General features: G+C 42.5%; 2 protein-coding genes across 2 annotated transcripts; one reads left to right on the top strand and one right to left on the bottom strand.

Annotated features, from left to right (window-relative positions):
* Nucleotides 1–715: 715 nt before the first annotated feature.
* On the bottom strand, nt 716–5,998 carry ca4b (carbonic anhydrase IV b). Its single transcript, XM_029171383.3, has 8 exons — nt 5,883–5,998; nt 5,606–5,650; nt 5,359–5,523; nt 4,271–4,416; nt 4,051–4,143; nt 3,460–3,526; nt 3,121–3,284; nt 716–2,677 (listed from the first exon to the last, which is right to left on the bottom strand). Exons 1-8 carry the CDS (start codon nt 5,941–5,943, stop codon nt 2,492–2,494), a joined length of 927 nt encoding a protein of 308 aa, XP_029027216.1. The 5' UTR covers nt 5,944–5,998; the 3' UTR covers nt 716–2,491.
* A 6,717-nt stretch (nt 5,999–12,715) lies between these two features.
* On the top strand, nt 12,716–20,471 carry LOC114868694 (dehydrogenase/reductase SDR family member 11-like). The gene is made up of 7 exons (XM_029172496.3): nt 12,716–12,990; nt 13,616–13,825; nt 19,270–19,364; nt 19,615–19,744; nt 19,985–20,077; nt 20,174–20,239; nt 20,319–20,471. The coding sequence occupies exons 1-7, from the start codon at nt 12,859–12,861 to the stop codon at nt 20,358–20,360; spliced, it is 768 nt and encodes a 255-aa protein (XP_029028329.1). The 5' UTR covers nt 12,716–12,858; the 3' UTR covers nt 20,361–20,471.
* Nucleotides 20,472–22,043: the final 1,572 nt, after the last annotated feature.

A 22,043-nucleotide genomic window follows, 5' to 3' on the forward strand; every position in this document is an offset into this window, starting at 1 on the left:
GACCCCCCACCCCCCGTCAAAGGGTACGCCCATAAAGCCAATGCAAAATGAGCTCATCCCTTTTAAGGACATACAGTGAAGTTAGACAGTGGCGCCTACTTTTTAGTCTTAGATTAGTTTAGTTAGTAGTTTAGTTTAGATTGATACTGATCCCACCAAATGTCTCTGGACGAAACACTTGGGATGTAGCACTAAGGTATAGTTTGATGCTGGCCGAGGTTTATAGTAAAGGGGGTATAGAGCAGGTGACATATGCACAACCTCGGAAAAAGGCTTCCTCTTTACACACTACAGGAAGAGCTTCACATGTCATTTGTATTTCTGAGAACTCATTCACGCCTGCTTGCGTCTGGCGAGGTGTGGGTGGGGGATGGTGGTGCAAGTCTCTTCTCTCTTCCCTATCCCAGCAGCAAGTGTGCAATGTGCTTGCAACAACAGAAACTTCACAAATAGAGTAGACGACAGCCATGGTTCTCTGTTGTCGTGACAACCCAAACCTCAGAGTCACACCAAGTGAACTAAGAGGAAGTTGGGGGTGGATGGTGTGCAGAAACAGAGAAAACATGTGCTCATGAAAGTAAGACAGACAAGCATCATAGTAGACAGTGATGCAGCAACAAGGAAATCAGGTTGCAAGTGCCAGAATATTTGAACACCTTTATATGCTACATGAAACAGACTTTCAGTTAAATGTCACATGCACACTCCCACAAAATGTTGATTATTTATTTTTATTATTCTTATTAAAGAATCAAGAAGCTTGTGCAGCAAGCAAGCCAAGCATGACTGTGCACTCCTCAGATAATGTCAGCAGTGCTGTGCTTGGTGCAGTGCATGCATCAGTCTATTCCAGTGCATCACAGGATTATGTCCAGAGTGATCTCCTTAGTGTGATATAGATAGAACGAGGGAGGAAAAAACAAACAAAGGCAGTTATCTAATGACACTTGGAGGTACTGTGTTATTCTCCTCTTACAAGGAAGTGAAGGCACTTCTAAAAAGGTTTATCCAATCAGAACTGTCCAGAAGAGCATTAAAATGTCCTGTGTTTGACAGCAGATGGAAAAAATTACATTCTGTACTACAGTACACAACACAAATACATTATTCCTGTTTTTCTACACTGAGATTTCCAGCTTTTCTATAGTGGGTTTGGTGGTCAAAGTAAGAGGTGAAACTTTACCTGCACTGCTAAAGATACAAATCAACAGACTGATGATATTAATTATTATTAGTATATGAGGATGAGGATAAATTTAAAAAAGTACTGTTCAGCATATACTATACAGTGTGTTACTGGAAACTGCCACGGACAGGCTTGCCAGTGCTGCCACATTGTGGATGTTGGTGAAAGTGACATGTACGGGCTCAAAAAAGTGGAACATGCATAATAATGCATGTATGCATTTGCAGTTCCAGACATGTAGCGTTTACAATTCTACAAACCTAATTCTTTTGCTTAGATGCTCAAATCTGGTACCTAATCACAGAGTTCTCTTCAGCTCACTCTTTATGGAAGGTACAACACAACAACATTTTTGTGTTGTGGTAATAAAAGTAAACAAAACAAGAATCCATTGTCCATATATATACAAATAGTCCATTGTTTTTTTTAATTATATGATTCTTTTTACTTTATTGTATTGTATTATTTTTTTGTATTGTATACAGTATTAAAGCATGAATCCCAGGTGGTCCCAGTTTTGCCAGCCATGAGGACAATAACATTACAGCAGTGAAGTCCTGATAGTCCTTATCCAGAATAAGATAAACATCCTGAATGCAGGCTTTTTAATTTTAATTTTCTTTTTTTTTCCTAAGTCAGGATAAGAAGATAGACATTTATTTTATGCTTGTATGGTGATAAAATTTTCAAGGTGTATGAAAACTTTTTTGGGTTATTGAACAAACATCTAACATGCACAAATTTCTAACAGAGTTTTTTACATTTTTTCTTTGAGTAGTTGAAGTACTGGTGCTTAATCCTTTCTTATATTTTTAAAGGATTTTCTGCCACCACTAATTTCTGAAAGTTTTATGTCATTGTTTTGCTATAATCACATCACTGACTAACTGACCTCTGCACTGGGGCCAGGATTTTATGTGACAATAAGTGACTGGAGACATACTGTAGGCTGTACAGCTGTAGTAAGCTGTATACTGTACACTCTTTTATACTATACTTACTCAAATAATTACCAGACTGCTGCTAGGCTACTAACTGAGGTCTTTGGCAATGGTTTTAGGAAGTCTTTAAAAAGTAAAATCAGAAAATATATTTTTCTTTTGAAAAAAAGATTCATCCTTTAACACTACCCAACCCACAGAGAAGTCAAGTTACAGTTACAGTTAAAAAAGCACAAAAGAATGACTGCGTGTCTTTCAGGCATACAGGCATTCACCTATTTTTGTCAGTGGCCTAGTTTTGGTCATTGCACATACTGTACACACATATACATAATTTAAAAATACCAGTATTGAGTCAGAACGTTCACCCTGTAGTGTCCAGGGTGAATGCACTGGATAGCAGAGTTGACACCATGAGTAACACAGTGCTGACCACAGCTACATGGGCGTTGGAGTAATACACCTGTCTGCCATTTACAGGCTGCACTGGTCTGTAGGTCTCAACCATTTTCTCTCCATTGGAAAATTTGAGTTGGAAGAATGCAGCAAGCTGTCGGAAAGAAGATTAAAAGTAATAAGGTCGTCTGTGCCAAGATAAAACAGCAAATTGTCTAAATGCAGATGACAAGAGAAGACATTTTGTCTGAAAACAACAGTCTGTGTTGTGAAAAATAAAACAAATATTTTGCTATGGTTCCTCATCCAAAAGCCACAATCGTCCTTTACCCTATGATGATTTCTACAAAAATGCATTTCAATTCATTTGATCATGATTTTACAAGTAGACCAAAGTGTCAAGTGAACTGAAAAGTGTGTTTCACTATTAATGATAAACGCTTTATCATCTTCCATCATTACCATACATTTTCCATTCATTTGGATGTGTTTGATTTCTTTCTTTCTTTTTGCCTAAGTTTCATACAATTGGTGGATTTTTTTTTGAAAAGGATAGAAGTTGAGTTAAGGATGATGTGAAAATATGAAAATATGTACCTGCTCCCTGCTGAGATGAACAGTGTCTTCAAACAGAGTCCAGACAACGGCTTCATTGCAGTTGGGTGTCGTTAAGGAGCCATCATAGCGAAGGTACTTGCTCATATTCTCTTGAGGAAGAACGAACATGTCCAGGGACACGCCGGTCACAGTAGTGTTAGTGGCTGATAAGTAAACAAACAAAAGATTTCATTATTATTTAATGTTTACTAATACTGTATGACACGTTCTAATACTGAAGGATAGCAGCACAATCTTGACTCTACTGCATGTGTGGCAAAAATATTATAAAGATTTTACCATAGATTTTTCTTTTTATAATCCAGAGACATCACTTACATGGTTGTTTGATGTTCATGAGAGCATTTATAAGTGGATCATATTTTTTGTTTGCAGAGGGGGACTCCTAGAAATCCAAACAAAAAAGTTGGTCACAAAGCTGAAATAAATATTTAGTAAAGCAGTTTCTCATGCTTCCAAACAGAAGCCATTTATCATCGAGGAAGTGCTTGGTACTAAAATCTATTAATATCCAAACAGATGATAGATTGTATGTGGTCAACAAGGAACCAAAGTTCTCAGAATGACATTAAAACAATAAACCTTATTGAAGGGTTGATGTTTCTGTACAGCCTCTTGGTTCAACCAATAAAATATGATAGACTATAGCTTGTTTAAAACATTGTTTATAAACATTTTATTGGTGCTTTTTTGATTTACAACAGTATATCTTCACTAAATCAAACATAATATCAAATGTTGTAAAGTTACTTTTTAATTTAATTTGAAATTTGTCCGAAACGTTTGTCAGAGTCAATGTTATAAAGAACTAATTAGTAAGCTCCAAATTCTAAAAACATCGAACAACAATTTTATGCAACCAGTTAAAGCTATTTTAAATTTTGTAGGACAATAAAAAAAACTTTTTACCTTAAAGAAAAATCCAAGGACAGCCACACCTGTGCTGTCTGTTACAGCTTGGGTTAAAGAGTTGTATTCTTGTTTTATGTGAACAATGTGCATCTGTACATGACATGAATATTGTTGTATGTTTATTTTTGTGTCTTTTGTAATAGGTTTTCTTATTACAGCAAAAAATGTTATTCGTAGACAGTTTTGTTATTTAGTAGACAAACTTCAAATTTCATACCTCCATTGGAAATCGTTCTCCATCGATTGTGTGTTCAGACCCCAGTCTCCCTTCTTTGCCCCAGTGCAGGTGAAGCTGAACTGCCTTGTACGTTGCAGCCAGATTTCCTCCTTTGATCTTGATACTGGAGGGTAAATCTAGTTCAACTAAAAAAATCTTAGTCTTATATACTTATATACTCATCTTAGTAGTTCAAACAGGGCACACACACACACACACACACACACACACACACACACACACACACACACACACACACACACACACACTGCTAAACTGCATTTGTTAATTAACTGTGAAACACAAATTTGCAATTGGATACTGCAATATGTCATCTAATTGTACAAATAATGTTTGCCAGTGAATAAATGTATAAAAGGTTTGCAGACCATCTGTCAATGGTACAGTAGATGGTCTGTTCCATCAAAGCAAACACACATCAAAGTCATCAGCTTTACTTGATATCATTATTAGATGTGTGAGCTAATGCTGAGCGCAGCTATAGTGAATTAGTTTGGCTGCTTTTGTCAACAGTCTTTTCAACGTACACAGGTCATCTGTAATGAGTGACCCACATTAAGACAAATGTATAAACACAAATCACTAACACTAGCCAAAACTCTCCACCTCATCACATCACATCTTGAAATGCTACAGTTCAAAATGATGATCACTTCTCAGGTACAGCTTTAATATGCAAGAGGAGGAAACATAAAGTATGTAAGATGATTACCATATTGTAGTGGGGAGTGAAGGCGTGACTAAGGCCTAGACTGTTTTAATTTGAAGAACCCTCAAAATAGTATTATTTATTATTATTATTGTCCCTCTAGGGTAAACAAAAAAAGATCACACTAAGTTTCCCAATAAATAAAAATAAAGATATTTTTAACAGCAGACATTTAACATTATGTGGAACATTAACAATTACTACATTCCATCTATGTGAGCTTTTTTTTAGGTTTAATATAAACAATGCTTGTTCAGATGGTCCAGAAATAGGAAGGAAGGAACTGGTTATGTTTTCAATCACATCTGTGCTTTTCTGCTACACAAAAACCAAAACCCCCATTATCACAAAGACTCACCAGTGTGTCCGTTGTTTATGAGAATACTGTGAAATGTATCTTGATAACCAATGAACTGAAATGGAGTGAGACGTCCATCTGGCAGCATTTTACGGGTAACAATGTTAATGGGAGACTGGGACTGGCCACTGCATTGACTGGAAATGTGTCCCCAGGTATCTGGACCTTTGAAAGCAAGAGAATGAAAAAGTAACTATCACTGCAAAGGTTCTGATGGTTCATGTCTACAACCTGTCTCTAGCTTTACCTGTGCAGGTATGATTACATGTAATCTGGGACTGGTAGCACCATTCTGGAAAAAATGTTTAAAGTTAAGTACAGTAAAATATAAAAACAGCGTGAATTGCTCTCTAAAAGTAATTATGACTTAATGAAGCATCAAGTAAATTTTCATCTTCTTAAAAACAAGCTTAAGCAAACATGCAAACACTTAAGCAAAATATGTGATACATACAAATTCTGTCTATATGCAAACAACTCAGTTCAATTTTTAATTAATTTAATTTATCACTTGAAAACCGTACCTGCCCCTGAGGCAATCTCCATGAAAGATGCATATAAAATTAAAACAGCTTTGAGTAGCATGGTAACTATGCTCTACTGAACACTCTGCAAGATGATGCTAGAAACAGGTTTCAACCAGGTATGACCTGCCTGTTATAATACAGGCAGCTCCTCCTTGCAGTCCCACTCATATTGCATGCTTTGATTTTATGACTCCGGAACAAAGAAAACACTCTTATCTGACGCAGGATAATATACAGACTGGGTTTCACCATCCGGGTTTTAAAATGTAAGGTTATCGATAACTGACCATAAATGAACTGCAATCACTACAGGTTTGTACAATGTATTGTACAGTTCTTCGTGGTGTTCTAATAGGATGGTATTCATAAATCTATTCATACAGTATAGTGTGATATTTTCTTGTACATCATAATTTATTCAATTTGAAAAGGTCTAAATGGTTACAGCTTCCATAAGTTGAAGCCAGGTGATTTGGATTTGCAATATGTTGTTGTGGGAGTTCATTACAAAGTCCAGAGGGATTTTATTGTCAGTGAGGCATAGCCTGCAAAAACCAACTAATAACAAAAGCTACTAAATACAGTTTTAAAAGGATAACAGTCAGTCCAGGAACATCAAAGGAACACTTATGACTTTCCTGTAATTTGTCACATTTTTTGTATTACTTGCCTACTGTACCGCACACAGACAGTCCTATCATTCCATATAATCCACCTAGCGACACTCCTCACTCTCGTGCACCCTTTGCCCCATCTTACAACATGTCTTTTTGCATAGAGTGCATGCCTGCTTGTCTACACCTTTACTACTTTGATGTGATCCTCTCTACCGATGCCACCATGACCGTCTTCTTGACTTGATTTTTTTAGTATATGTTTTTGTTGTAAATTTGTTGTCAGTAGTAAGTCTTATAAGAGCCACAAGAGCCACTTGAGGTTTTGTATTTCACCTCTCAAAGAATAACATGGTGAATATAGTTCCCCATGTCTCGCTAGAATTTAGGACTCAACAGTGTAGCAACCACTGTCAAATTAATGCTTTTAACTAATAAATATTTTGGTTCGTTAGAGGCTGTATGTTTAAAGTTTTGTTGGCGTTACTCACAACAAGATTTCGATAACTCTAGTGGTTATGTAAACAATTTTTGATGCAATTCTGTTTTATTTATACTGTATAGCACCAAAGGTTATCTTAAGGTACTTTACAAGACAACGTTTAAACCTTATACTAAAACCCAACAAATCCCACATAAAGCAAGCTTTAAGCATTTAATTGAACACTAGGGGTGTGAGGCTATCTGTTAAGGCTATACTCCATCCCTTAATGGGTTGAAGAGGTCATAATTACATCAATAAGCTGCAATAAGTGCTGCAATCGCTTCATTAAATTAGTCATAATTAGTCATCAAATATAATATGATGTGATGTCACAAACTAAATGTTGATGTCTTGAACACACCTATCATTAATGAACATTATTAAAACAGTGAACTATGGACTATTTTTCAGATGAACTGATTCATGCTAGAAATATTTTAATTTGACCTTTGAGGCAGATTTGTGGGCAAATACAACTAAGGTCGAAGTGTTCACACTGTGTACAGCGTGAATTTGCTAATGCTAATGCTATGTTGCTAATCAATATTAAAAAGGAAGGTGGAGGGTGTTATATTATCTATCAGTGCTTAAATGTGGTCAGAATCAATGTTTTATTGAGCATAAAATATGGTTTTATGAGATTTGCAAATGTTTTTTATTTACCTCTCACACATTACAGTAATATGACGCTGTGGCAGATTTATGTACACTGTAGCACAATTTTACACTCTTTTAGGGTGTCCAGAGCATACAAATGTCCAAGGACGCTTTGACATACAGAATCGACCATGGCACGGGCTTGAACCAGTTAGAAGACGACCTCCCTACCAACTGCCCATTGCTGCCCCTGTAAATGTCAAAAGCCACAGAACTAGGTAAAACCTAAGATTAATGTAGTATAATTTAAATGCTAGAATCTGCATAGTTCTTAAACTACTGTAGATATATTATTGAACTAAGTTAAGGGAAATAGTAGAGGATAAGGAAACTGGACATAGACATGGATAACTAAGTGTGGCAAAAACCTCAAACAATTTCAATTAGTCAATAGCGCTGCCTAGAACGGACATAACATTCTCTGAAATATTAGACAGTCTTCCATTAAATGAAAACATAGATAGACATGGAAAATGAATTTGCTCTCTTCATGATAAGAGAACAAGCACAGAAAACATACTTGACATGATCACAATCTTCTGAGAAAACACAGGTGACAGCGATTCTATCTAAAGTGATGCTTTAAAGTTATAACATCCATGCAGGAGATGGGGACAAAACTAGTCCCTATTCAAACCTCTATCACAAATCCACATTCTAAAATTTCAATACGTCATACAGAACATGGAGCAGTGACAATGAGCACACACCTGTCACGGCGCTCTAGGTAGCGGACCCACACGCACAGCGGAGACAAGGCTCAGTGAACAACAGGGTTTATTCGAGCTCGTGGTCAGGCAGGCAAGGGTCGGTACACAAAGACGGCGGGTTTCAGTACAGGCAAGGATCTGGCAAACGGTGGTCAAAAGACAGGCTTCGGTTGGACTTACGGCAAGGCGGTATCACGGGTGAGGCGGAAAGCAAGGTCAGGAAAACAGGATCGGTAACAAGACAATATGTAAGTTAACGCTGGATTGCTAGCAAGGACACAAAAGACAATCTGGCAAGGTGCTGGGCTTAGAGGTGGTGCTTAAATACTAAATGGTGATGACTAAATGACAGACAGGTGAGTAGATTAGAACCGGGAGCAAGGCTGACTGAAACTAACAATGACTGCGACAGGAAGTGGTGACAAAATAAAACCGGAAATGAGTAATTACAGTGACTAAATGATCTAGACTGTGACAGAACCCCCCCTGTCTAGGACGGATTCCCAGACGGCCCACAGAAAACCAAAAAGAGGAAAACACAACTAAACATGATGGGTGACGGGCTAGAACGACACATAATGATCAAGGCACAAGAACTGAGTGGCAGGGAACAGAACAAAGTCCATGAGGTGAGTCCATGACAAGAACATACAAAGTCCAGAAACCTCCTCAAGGAGGGTGGATGCGCGGAGAGTCTCGGCCACGCAGCCGCCAGGCCGAGACGGCACATCTTGTGCCCGAGGGCAAGGCTGGAGTCCTAGGAGGCCGGCGTCGGAGCATGCCGCCTCCAGTGGCCAAACGCATGCGCCGGTGCTTTCCAGACTGGGGGTGCTCCCGGGGGCTGAGAAGACGCGGCGGTCGGCAATGGCGGAGCCCGCGCCATCGTCGAGGCGGGAAACAGCGACCTCCAGGTAGGTGGTTGCATCCGGAACCAGCCAGCCGAGGTGGCCGACGACGCAGGAGGCAGCGCCATCCCTGCCACAGGATTCGCCAAGGACCTGGCCCTCCGTCAGGCAGGTGAGGCGAGAACCGGCGGGAAGCCGGGAACAGCGACAAAGACCGGCGTGGAGACGAGGCCTGGCGTGGAGACAAGACCGGAACCAGAGGCGAGGACCGACGTGGAGACGAGGCTGGGACCAGAGGCGAGGACAGACGTGGAGACGAGGCTGGGACCAGAGGCGAGGACCGACGTGGAGACGAGGCTGGGACCAGAGACGAGGACAGACGTGGAGGCGAGGCTGGGACCAGAGACGAGGACAGACATGGCGACATGGCCGGACCACCAGGAGCCGATGCTGACGTGGCCGGCGCCGGGCCTTCAGGAGCGGAGACGAGCGTGTCCGGGACCGGACCACCGGGAGCAGAGACGAGCGTGGCCGGGACCGGACCACCGGGAGCAGAGACGAGCGTGGCCAGGACCGGACCACCAGGAGCTGAGACGAGCGTGGCCGGGACCGGACCACCAGGAGCTGAGACGAGCGTGGCCGGGACCGGACCACCAGGAGCAGAGGCGAGCGTGGCCGGGACCGGACCACCAGGAGCAGCACCTGCACACATTGGCTCAAAAAACACAGGGACCAGGAGCGGACCGACCCCCTCCTCCGGGAAGTCGACAGGAGACAGAGCTGGACCGACCCCCTCCGAGAGCCCGGCAAGAGGCAGAGCTGGACCGACCTCTTCCGGGAGGCCGGCAAGAGGCAGAGCTGGACCGACCTCCTCCGGGAGGCCGGCAGGAGGCAGGGCTGGACCGACCTCCTCCGGGAGGCCGGCAGGAGGCAGGGCTGGACCGACCTCCTCCGGGAGGCCGGCAGGAGGCAGGGTTGGACCGACCTCCTCCGGGAGGCCGGCAGGGACTAGAACGGCGTCCTCCTCCGAGGAGCCGACAGGAACTAGAACGGCGTCCTCCTCCGAGGAGCCGACAGGAACTAGAACGGCGTCCTCCTCCGAGGAGCCGACAGGAACTAGAACGGCGTCCTCCTCCGAGGAGCCGACAGGAACTAGAACGGCGTCCTCCTCCGAGGGGCCGACAGGAACTAGAACGGCGTCCTCCTCCGAGGAGCCGACAGGAACTAGAACGGCGTCCTCCTCCGAGGAGCCGACAGGAACTAGAACGGCGTCCTCCTCCGAGGAGCCGACAGGAACTAGAACGGCGTCCTCCTCCGAGGAGCCGACAGGAACTGGAACGGCGTCCTCCTCCGAGGAGCCGACAGGAACTGGAACGGCCGCTACTTGGCCGACGGGGACAGGGACTGGAACGACCTCTACTTGGCCGACGGGAACAGGAACTGAGGCCTGGTGTGGCTGGCCAGGGGTGTCCACTAGCTGGCGTAAAGATGAAGCTTGAACTTGGCGTGGCGGGGCCGAGGCTTGAGCTTGAGCTGGAGCTGGGGCTTGAGCTTGACGCGGCTGAGCTGAGGCTTGAGCTGGTGCAGGCAAACACCATCGCGACTCTGCGTTGTCCAAGTACACAATAACAAAAAATCCCTTGCAGACCTTAAACAGATGCAAGACGCCGGCTGGGTCCGAGTCTGGCCAGATTGTACTGTCACGGCGCTCTAGGTAGCGGACCCACACGCACAGCGTGAGACAAGGCTCAGTGAACAACAGGGTTTATTCGAGCTCGTGGTCAGGCAGGCAAGGGTCGGTACACAAAGACGGCGGGTTTCAGTACAGGCAAGGATCTGGCAAACGGTGGTCAAAAGACAGGCTTCGGTTGGACTTACGGCAAGGCGGTATCACGGGTGAGGCGGAAAGCAAGCTCAGGAAAACAGGATCGGTAACGAGACAATATGTGAGTTAACGCTGGATTGCTAGCAAGGACACAAAAGACAATCTGGCAAGGTGCTGGGCTTAGAGGTGGTGCTTAAATACTAAATGGTGATGACTAAATGACAGACAGGTGAGTAGATTAGAACCGGGAGCAAGGCTGACTGAAACTAACAATGACTGCGACAGGAAGTGGTGACAAAATAAAACCGGAAATGAGTAATTACAGTGACTAAATGATCTAGACTGTGACAACACCACATAAATAAGGGGAGCATGTACAGTAAAGAGCACACACAGTACACATTAAATTTTTGGGCCCCGCAATACCAACGTTGGTACTTGGTACTGTACCAACCTTGATACTGAATTAAAAACAGCACCTGCTTTATTCTTAACATTGCAACAATGTTTGATCAATTTTGACAGGCTATGCTGCTGGTGTTAGGCCAACAGAATAGCTTCTAACAAGTCAAATGACACTTCCCTTGACAAGATGGCTAGTCACTGTGGAAAAATACTGAGCAATTTATCTGCCACTTGCCACTAGGAGGAGATGAGTGACATATTTGAACAGTCATATATTTAGTAGATATGTATAACCAAAAAACCATGATTTGTATTTTATTATTTGTTTTTGGAGCACTTGACATTAATAGCATTCAAAAAAACATTGTGGTTGCAGAGATAAACTCATTTCAATGTACCCATACCCATTTTCCATAAAATAGGCTTAGGGCCTTAAAGGTCATCAACAGGCTGAACTGAGACAAAGGGGAGAAAAAGGGCAAAGGTTAAATAAAGTCAAGAACACTGTCTGCCATTGTAAAACATAAATCACATGCAATAAAAATGCTTTGCTGCTCTGTTCCTTCAGTGGCGAATTTTCTGTTGCACGTTTATTTGCACCTACAATAAAATTGTAGTATGAGTAAAATGAGAGTATGAAGATGATTTTTCATCATCATTTTTTATACTGTCCGAACAGATCTTAAAATATGCAGTGTAATTTTTATTGTCTTGTTTGTATATTTTGTGAAACGTGGGACTGGGGATAGGTAGTGTGTACTTAGTAGCTATAAGTATACAGTATAACACTCATACAACGGAGAAATGACTTTATTTATAGGGGTAATTTTTCTTGCTGTGCTATAAAACAGTCACCAATGAACTACATTCGTACAGTAGTTCATCATTGTCTGTTGCACCAGTGAATCCCGTAAGAACAGCCTGTCTGCCCCCTTACTAAAGCATGAGAAATGACACTTTTGCACATTTACAGTACATCTGTTTGCTCATGTGTAGTGTTGGTGTGAAGAGTTGCAGTAGTGTGCTGCGGCCTACTTTGCCTGATTAGAACACGTTTTGGTATTATTATTTTGATTAATTAAAAATGAACTTTCTTATTTTTACTTTTTGTGGAAAATAAATAATTGTCCTACTTCATATCTGTAGAGATAGCATTATACTGTATGTCCACATTTAATGAAGTCAGTGCTGTTAACGATGAGTAGAACCCTGCACTGATCTGAGACTTGAAAACCAGTTAAACCACTACGGCTGATTTGTTAGCGTCCTTGTTTTTGGAGTCCTGCCAGTGAAGACAGACACCTGAAAATCTGGTTGGAGTGGCAGTTGAAGTCAGTTCCTGCAGACTTGTTTTTAACGGCTGCATGTCCTCCGCTGCGGCTCTGCTATCAATAATATCGTTCTTTTTCTGACACAATTGATTTTAATTTGCGATGGAGCGCTGGAAGGGCAGAGTAGCTCTGGTAACCGGCGCCTCGGTCGGCATCGGAGCGGCCGTGGCCAAAGAGTTGGTCCGGTGCGGTATGAAGGTGGTGGGCTGCGCCAGAGACTTGGACAAGTTGCAGGTTTGTTGTCAAAACAAACAAAAAGTGAAGCACATTAAACTTCTTGACCTACTGTATGGTGATTGAATGATACACTACCTGTTGCCTATGTGCGTAATATTACTGTAGCTTTCGCGTCTCAACAAAACCTGTTTTGAGGAAAAGCACTTCAGCTATTTAACAAACGTTTGTCATTACTTCAATAACTGGCAACTAGAGATTTGCCAGTGATGATTATGATTTGTTTTATATTGTTTTTAAAGTTGTCTACTGACAACTTTTCATATGACACAAGATAACATATAATTCATTTGTCAATATACAGAGTTTTTGGGGCGTGGTTTACTGCAGAAGCAGCTCTCAGAAGTTTCTAAAAATAAAACAAACAAAAAAATGCTACTCCTTATTGTTGTACAGGGTTTATATTCCTATTATTTAATTTATTATTTTGTTATTTTTTGTTTGAATCACTTTGTTTGTAATTTGTATAAAAAATCCAAAAATTCCATGTATGATTAAAAAAAAGTGTCAAGTCTGTCTCATTGACAGCTGGCATCCATTGTGTGAACAAAATATAATTATTAGCAAAACTTGCTAAAAGTTGATCAACTGACATAAGTTTGTTTGTTTTGTTTGATTGATTCAGAAACTGGCTGCCGAGTGTCAAAGCGCAGGCTACAGTGGCATTTTTGTGCCATTCAAATGTGATTTGAGCAATGTGGACGAGATCCTATCCATGTTTGCCGCCATCAAAGAACAGCACAATGGGGTGGATGTGTGCATCAACAACGCTGGCTTGGCTCATCCGGAGCCACTCTTAAGTGGCAAAACCAGTGGATGGAAGAACATGCTGGACGTAAGTATTGTTACTCTACTGTAAGTCACTGAATGTCTTCTGTTGAAGTCTGGTCATCACCCTACAAACCTGTTTTTTTTTTTTTGTTTGTTCTGTCCAGCAGTTTAGCAAGCAGCATATATTACGCTGAATGCCACATTGTGATGGACAGCTTTGCTTTAACAAGAAGAGTATATATAGAATATATATACTCTTCCTGATTTATGGTTTATTTAATGGTTTATTTAGCTAATCCAAAATGTGTGTGATGTTGCTGTGTTGGTGGACAGGTTAGGTTTCTGCTTTAGGGTGTGTATGCGGGAGGGTGGGGGGGGGGGGGGGGGGGGGGGGGGTAAGGGGTGCAACCAGCTGCTGAAACCAAGCAAATCTGTTAAGTAAACAATCGGAGCAAAAAAATAAAAAAATAAAAATAAATAAATAAATAAGAAGCAGGGATGTACCTTAGGCTAACACATTCATAACTAAACAATTTTTGTACTGTGGTTTACCTTGGAGATTAATACTAATACCAATAATAGTGCTAAGGTATGTGCACATACTAATTCAAACATATACATACAATATACATACATATGTGCATTATTATACATATCCCATACTACTTAATAAAAGTCATGACATACAACACCACAAATTCCATATTCACACGATTTGGAAAGTGTCCCACTACAAGGTTAGTAAGGCTGTAGCTTAACATTATTCACCCAAAGGGTGAGGCAGACGTTGGTGCATGAACAATGCCACTTGTGGAAGCCAGGGTGATGTGAGGGGCTCCGCCACTACGCCCATCCAGCAAGCAGAGGAAGGAATCCCAGCAGCCAGGGAGCCCACACACCTTCAGTTCCAGGAGGGCAGGTGTTGCAACCCAAGCCGCCCACACAGCGCCCCCCAGGCAGAGCTGCAGCAGCCACAGAGACAGCACCCGAGGCCAGAGTGGGCCACCGGGGGTCAACGCTGTCCGCCCCATGAGAACCAGGGGCAAACACTCCCCCCGGCGGGAGGGTCGGCCTGAAAGAGTAGAGCCCGAGGACCCACGGTCCATAGGGAGCCCGCCAGAAGATGCCCCCGCGCCCAGAGTGGGGCCCGCCCCCAGCCCACCACCCCCACATGGGCGGAGCGGGGCCTACCCCATCGGCCCGACCTCATCCCCTGGCGCTACAGCGGCCTGCAGCACAAGGCCAGCAATTGGTGGGGTCGGTAGAAAAGAGACCACCCAGGCAGACGATCATCGTACCCCGGGCAAAAAACCGGACCCCCCACACTTCAACCGCACCACACGCATACCAACTCACACAAACACAGACGCATACACCCAACCACATGTGCAACACACATCATCACATCAACACACACACACACCATAGACTCTCTCACAACAAACTAATCAATCATACGTGAACCAATGCGCTCTCAGATACATTCTCGCACCCACACCATTCGCTTGATCACATTCGTGGGGAGGGTAGGTCTCCGGCCTGCCGTCCATGTGGCCCCAGGCAGGGACCGCAGCTCCTCCCAAGCCCCGACCAACCCCCCCAACCCAGGGGAGGCAGAGGGCAGCAGAAAAAGGTCCCCCAGAACCCTGCAACCCAGCTTGGACGTGAGTGTGTGGAACTAAAGTGCACTGAAGGTGGGTGACACCTCCAGGAGCACAACCGCTGGCTGACGGTGTGTCCCCCGGACAGTGCCCCCCCTCGCCCTAAATGTCTTTTTGCAGTTACAACTGGGTGGTGATCTCTCCATCAGGGCCAGTGGCCGAGGCCACAACTGGCCTCAGCCCCAGGCCCCAGTGAAAGAGCCCACCCCCGGCCCTAAATGTATGTGTATGTAGCTAAGTATGAGGAACTTTGGGAGATACCCAATTCTCCGGGGGGTCCAGCAGACAGAGCCATCAATGGGAAGGCTCCGTCTACTGGCCCCCCCGGAAGGAGCCCCCAGATTCCTGGACAAGTGTGTATGACTAATGCAATTAAAACTGCAGAGCATCCCACTTGGAAGCGCCCCAGGGGAGAGACACCCCTCCGGGCACAGGCAGGCACCCCCAGAGGGAGTCCCCCGGACGCAGGTCACCCAGGTCTCCACCCCCAGGTCCGCCCTAGCACACCGGCAGGGAGGCCCGCCTCCGGCTCCCCGGAGACAGGCACACGCCATCCCTCAAAATGGTCCCACCCCGGCACAGGGCCGCCGGTCTCAGCAGTCACCACACCCCCGCCGCAGGGGACCCATGCGGCCAGCCCAGAATCCACCAGTCCCGTTGTCCCGGTCCCTTAGGTAGGCAGGCACCCCCAACCACCAGTCACCCCTCCACCACTGTGCCAGACATGACGCAGAACCCGAGCCCCACGCATCCTTACCTGGAAATGGAATCAATCAGAGTATAGTTTTTGGTCATTGATTTGATGAAGCAGACAATGTGTCCAAGGTGGTATAATCTAACAAGCTGTTCAGGTATTGAGTAATGCTTAATTTTTTTTTAGTTTTCCAGTTCATGAGGATGATTTTCTTTGCGACACAGAGGGCAGAAAGAAGTGTGTGTGATGAGTTTGTCTCTAGATCAAGCCCACTTAGATCTCCTAGAAGACAAAGTGCAGGGGCTGCTGGGATTGGACAGCTTAACTGGGTTGACAGGTGTTCACATACTCTTTGCCAAAATTGCTGCACAGGTGAACATGACCAGAATGCATGTAGGAATCTATCTGCTGTGTTATCTGTACAGTGAGGGCAAATATTTGAGTTTGTGAGACCCATTTGGAACATCCTTTGTCCTGTATAGTGAGTTCTATGAAGAATTTTGTATTTTATTAGTTGTAAATTTGTATTTTTTGTCATTCTGAATAAATTAGAACATATGTTATTCCAGAACGTGTAATTAGTGGTGATATTGAGATCAGCTTCCCATTTAGAGATCGGAAGGCTCACTGTCTGGTCTACATTGGAAATTAAGATATAGATTTTGGATACTGTCCTTTTCCCTGATATATCAATAAATCGCTCTATTACTGGTGGTGGTTGCATGTGGATGGCAGTATTCTTACTTTTTGCATTAAGTATTGACTTTAGTTGTTGGTATTCTAAGAAATTGGCACTAGTGATTTCATAGTGAGACACTAGTTCTTCAAAAGAGGTAAACTTGTCTCTTGTGAAAACATGTTTCAGATGTGTTATCCCTTTGATATGCCAAGTTGGAAAGTGTATTGCCTTTTTGTTTTGTATGATGTCTGGATTGTTCCAGAGAGGTGTGTTTTGGCAAAGAGTAAGCGAAGACCCATTAATTTTAAGAAACCCCCACCAGGCTTGCAGAGATGCTTTTATGCTAATGTTCTGGTAACAACTATGATGTTTGATTTTGGTGCTGATAAAGGGCAGATCTGCAACTTTATTATTTTCACAAAATGTTTGTTCAATGTCTATCCAGGAGGAGTCTGCTGGCATGGGTTTTATCCATTTGTGGACATGGTTCAGTCTAGGCAAGAAAATAGTGGTGGAAGTTAGGTAGTTCTAGGCCGCCGCAGCGTCTGGATTTTTGAAGAGTTTTTAAACTAATTTGTGGTGGCTTGGTTTTCCACAAAAACTGTGAGATGTAGGAGTCTAATGTCTTGAACCACGCCTGGGCTGGCTGAGTTGGAATCATTGAGAATATGTAATTAATTTTTGGCAGGATCATCATTTTTATGGTGGCAATTCTTCCCATAAGTGAAATGGGTAAGGACTGCCATGTTTTGAGGTTGGCTTCTATTAAGCTCTGATAGCCTAGACGACAATTCAATGCCCAAGTATTTAATGTTCCCTGAATGGAGTGTGGTAGAGGAGATGTTAGTCACCTTAAGGTTAAGTGGTAGCACTATAGATTTGGTCCAGTTAATAGAGTACTCTGAAAGTCCTGAAAATTCATCTATGAGGCTGATAGTTGTGGGAAGAGACGTCTGTGGCTCCAGGAGAAACAGTAACACATCGTCCGCATATAAACTTATTTTATGATTTACTGATTTGGTCGATATTCCAGTAATTCCTTCATGCTGTCTTATTGCTGCGGCTAGAGGTTCAATAAATATTGCAAATAGTGATGGGGACAGTGGGCAGCCCTGTCTTGTCCCTCTATGCAGATTAAACCTTGGTGAGATCTGGTTGTTTGTTCTGACTGCAGCGTTTGCTGAGTTGTATAATATTTGGATCCAGTCTATGAATGTTTCCCCAATGCCGAATTTGTGCAGGGTGGCTAAAAGAAACTTCCAGTTTACTCTATCGAAAGCTTTTTCTGCATCTAAGGAGACGATGGCTGACTCTAGTTTATGGATGGTGACATAATCAATTAAATTAATTAGTCTGTTCATATTGTTTGTTGACTGTCTACCTTTAATGAAGCCTGTTTGATCAGAGTGAATTATATATGGAGTGATTTTTTATAATCTTCTAGCAAGTGCTTTACACACTATTTTTAGATCTACATTTATTAGTGAAATTGGTCTATAACTCGATGGGAGTGTAGGGTCTTTTCCTGGTTTTTGGAGCAGGCTTATGAAGGCAGAATTCATATTTGTGGGTAATGAATGTTGTTGTTTAATTTCAGCTAACATTTTGTAAAAGCTGGGTGCCAGCATGGACCAGAACTCTTCAAATTCAGTTGGGAATCCATCTGGTCCTGGAGCTTTTTTATTGGGCATCTCCTGCAGAGCTTCATGTAGTTCTGCCAAAGATAACAATGAGTCTAGAGTTGTAGATTGTTCTTCATTTAGCTTTGGCAGTTCTAGTTTATTCAGAAACGCCTCTATGGCTGAGGTGGGTGGATCTATTTGGGACGTATATAACTCTTGGTAAAAGTTTTTAAAGGTATCATTTATTTCATGGGGATCACGAGTAATGTTGCCTACCTTATTAGTTATTGAATGGATGATTTGTTTCTCTTTATTATTTTTTAATTGGTTAGCTAGAAATTTACCACATTTATTAGCATTTACCACATTTATTAGCATTTACCACATGTATTAGCAAATAAATCCAAAACCCTACAAACCTGTTTTAAAAAAGTCTTTTTAACAAGCAGGAATTTTTTCTCTCTCTAGATGCGATCTATTTGCATTGCATTAACCTAATAGTAATAATAGAATCAAAGCATGTATCACTCCGTATACTCACTGATTATTATGAATCAAGCCACATTTCCGCTCAATAAGTAGAGCATCAGCTTAAAAAGCAGAAGCTCCTCAATTCGATCCAGGCACCAGGTGTGTCCTCGAGCAAGGCACTTGCTCCCCTGGTGCTGCTACGTGCCTGGAATGGGTCAATTGAACAAAGTTAGAATTAATAATGTCAAACTCAAAAAATGATTGTTTTATAACTTTTATCACTATGGAGGTGTTTCCAACCAGCTTGGCTGTACAGAGGCTTGTATCCAGAAGCTCTAATAGCCAGAATTAAAAGAATCCTTTCATTTTGCTGTTCTACAGGTGAACGTTCTAGCACTGAGTATATGCACACGTGAAGCGTATCAATCAATGAAAGAAAGAAATGTGGACGATGGACACATCATAAACCTCAACAGGTATTCTTTTTTTACTTGATCATGGAATGATAATAGTCATGCTTGTTGACTTCACTTGCAATAATTATATATGTAAAAGTAATGTTTTCAACATTTCCTGTTGTCTTTTTTAAGCTCTCGATTTAAAATCTTGACATCGTCCTTACTGCACCTTTACCTGGTACTTTACTGGTACCTTTGTTTAACTGTTTAATTACTGAAGGCTTTTAATATTGGTCATTTTAATAAATCTCAATCTCCTTTGTTACAGCATGTGTGGACATCGAATTGTTCCTATTTCCAACATACATTTCTACACGGCCACCAAGTACGCGGTGACTGCTCTGACAGAGGGGCTGAGACAGGAGCTGCGTGAAGCCAGGACTCACATCAGAGCCACTGTAGGGTTCACTCTTACACACAGCAGTTATCTGGACTGATTTAATTCCCACCTCCCCGCTCATGTCCCAAAGTCTGCTTGGGACATGTCTCCAGTGTGTAAGCTTAAGATGCATAGCAACTGTGCCCATGAGTGTGTGATTGTGTGAATGAGAGGCGGTTTGGCTACTGAAAACACAAATGCATGTCATTCAGTTTCAGAGTATGACGTGTTAATGCTACTCTACCATTTACATTTACAGTCTATTTCTCCAGGCGTAGTGGAGACGGAATTCTCTTACCGTTTTAACCCTACAGATCCTGAAAAGGCTGCTGCTACCTACACTAGCCTTAAGGTACAGTACCTACAGTGCTGCACAGCATGCTGCCGCTTCTATAGTGCAGTTGGTTACTAGAACATAAATGTATACACACGTGTCTTTGTCTTCCAGCCTTTACAAGCAATAGATGTTGCACATGCTGTTACATACGTCCTGAGTGCCCCTCCTCATGTGCAGGTATTGTCTAGGTACTTATCAGTCATGTTTATGACTTGGGCTTTTTCGTTGTTAAAATACCTCCATGCTTCTCTTTTAGATTGGAGACATTCAGATGCGTCCTGTGGAGCAGGTGTCTTAACAATGCCTTAGGTGACGACGCACACTACTTCATAAATGTGATCATTCTGGAACGGAAAAATTATTATTGTTATACACTAAATAAAATTTGTTGGCACTACAAAGAAGAAAATCATTTACAATCATTTACATTAAAATACCATCCAGAAATATTGTCTTTGCTGAATTTTATTATGGCTGAGAAAGGATGAGCGAGAACAGAATGGAATCTTTGGAGATGAAGCTCTTCACAGATTGTTGGAGGATCAGTGATGTTGACCAGCCATTTTATTACAGTCTAAATCACTTCAGTACATCATCTCAATATTTCCGATACTGTCATGCTTGTATCGCTATAACTCTCTGTCTTTATAGGTTTATTGCTACATGTAGACATTTATGTTGCGTGTGTTTACCATATTATCTGTCTTGTAGATAAGAGCTTCAGGTCAGAAGTCATGTCACACACTGATTGTTGTACTGTATCTTATCAGTACTGTAACTTATCTAAATGACAAAAAGTTCGTACAGGAACATGGCCGCTTCAACGATTGCTAGTAATAATTGTACTGGTATGTCTTGGGCAGGGCCCTCATGTTTCAAAAAATTGTTTAAATATTGTTTTGCTTTGGTGAGATGAGGTCCGGGCGGTACGGTGGTGCGGTGGGTAGCACTGTCGCCTCACAGCAAGGTTCTGGGTTCCATTCCCGGAGGCGGCCCTGGTGCCTTTCTGTGTGGAGTTTGCACGTTCTCCCCGTGTTTGCGTGGGTTCTCTCCGGGTTCTCTGGCTTCCTCCAGTCCTCCAGTCCAAACAGTCCAAAGACGTGCATTAGGTTGATTGGCTTCTCTCCATTGCCCGTAGGTGTGAGTGTGTGTGTGAATCGTTGTCTGTCTATGTGTTGCCCTGCGATGGACTGGCGACCTGTCCAGGGTGTACCCTGCCTCTCGCCCGTAGCCAGCTGAGATAGGCTCCAGCACCCCCGTGACCCCGCACTAGGGAGTAAGCGGTTAAGAAAATGGATGGATGGAGATGAGGTCCCTTTTACCCTGTACAGTATATTATAATAATATTAAATATTTAGTTAAGAGTTAACTTTATTTTGTGCATAGAAACACATTATACTCTAGGCAGCAGGTGAACTTTCAGTAATTTTTACCATTTTAAACACATCTTTCGTGTATGAACATACAGCAGGACGTTTTAAAAGCCTCCTTTATGCATTAATCTTAATTTAACTCCATCTGCAGGTTTAATTTTGGAATAGAAACCTAGAAATTTTTGCCCAAAACTACTAATATACTACAGAACTAGTACATTTACTACTACTACAGGCTACATTGATTCAGGACACAGTCAATGCCTGGCGAGCAGCATACCGTAAGTGCCACGTCTGAATTATTTCTTTAGGTTTTCTCCACTAGAGGTCATCAGCATTACATGAAAGTCATGTGAAGGTGGCACTGCTTCCTTTTGGTGACAAGAAAAGCCCAACCTACTGTAAAACATGTTCCCTGAATATTTTACCCTAATTTAACACTAAATATTTAAATAAAAAAGCTCTAAAGCCTAACCTAATTATCTAAAAGCCAGAGCTTTGTGCGAGACAGGAAAAACAAAATATGATGAAACCCTTGAGGTGGACACTAGCAGTAGGTAACAATAATCACCTTAAGGATTAACTATCTAACTATCTAACCGTGATAA

Source organism: Betta splendens, chromosome 13 (genome assembly GCF_900634795.4).
Source record: "Betta splendens chromosome 13, fBetSpl5.4, whole genome shotgun sequence".
NCBI classification, from domain to species: Eukaryota; Metazoa; Chordata; class Actinopteri; order Anabantiformes; family Osphronemidae; genus Betta; species Betta splendens.

Bases quoted from the DNA above. Each gene is read 5' to 3' on its own strand.
- ca4b (XM_029171383.3), bottom strand. From the start codon at position 5,943: ATGCTACTCAAAGCTGTTTTAATTTTATATGCATCTTTCATGGAGATT. The intron at 4,144-4,270 runs GTATGAAATTTG...TGTCATGTACAG, and splicing joins GAGAACGATTTCCAATGGAG to ATGCACATTGTTCACATAAA. The intron at 2,678-3,120 runs GTACATATTTTC...TCTTTCCGACAG, and splicing joins TTCATCTCAGCAGGGAGCAG to CTTGCTGCATTCTTCCAACT.
- LOC114868694 (XM_029172496.3), top strand. From the start codon at position 12,859: ATGGAGCGCTGGAAGGGCAGAGTAGCTCTGGTAACCGGCGCCTCGGTC. The intron at 13,826-19,269 runs GTAAGTATTGTT...GCTGTTCTACAG, and splicing joins GATGGAAGAACATGCTGGAC to GTGAACGTTCTAGCACTGAG. The intron at 19,745-19,984 runs GTAGGGTTCACT...TTACATTTACAG, and splicing joins GGACTCACATCAGAGCCACT to TCTATTTCTCCAGGCGTAGT.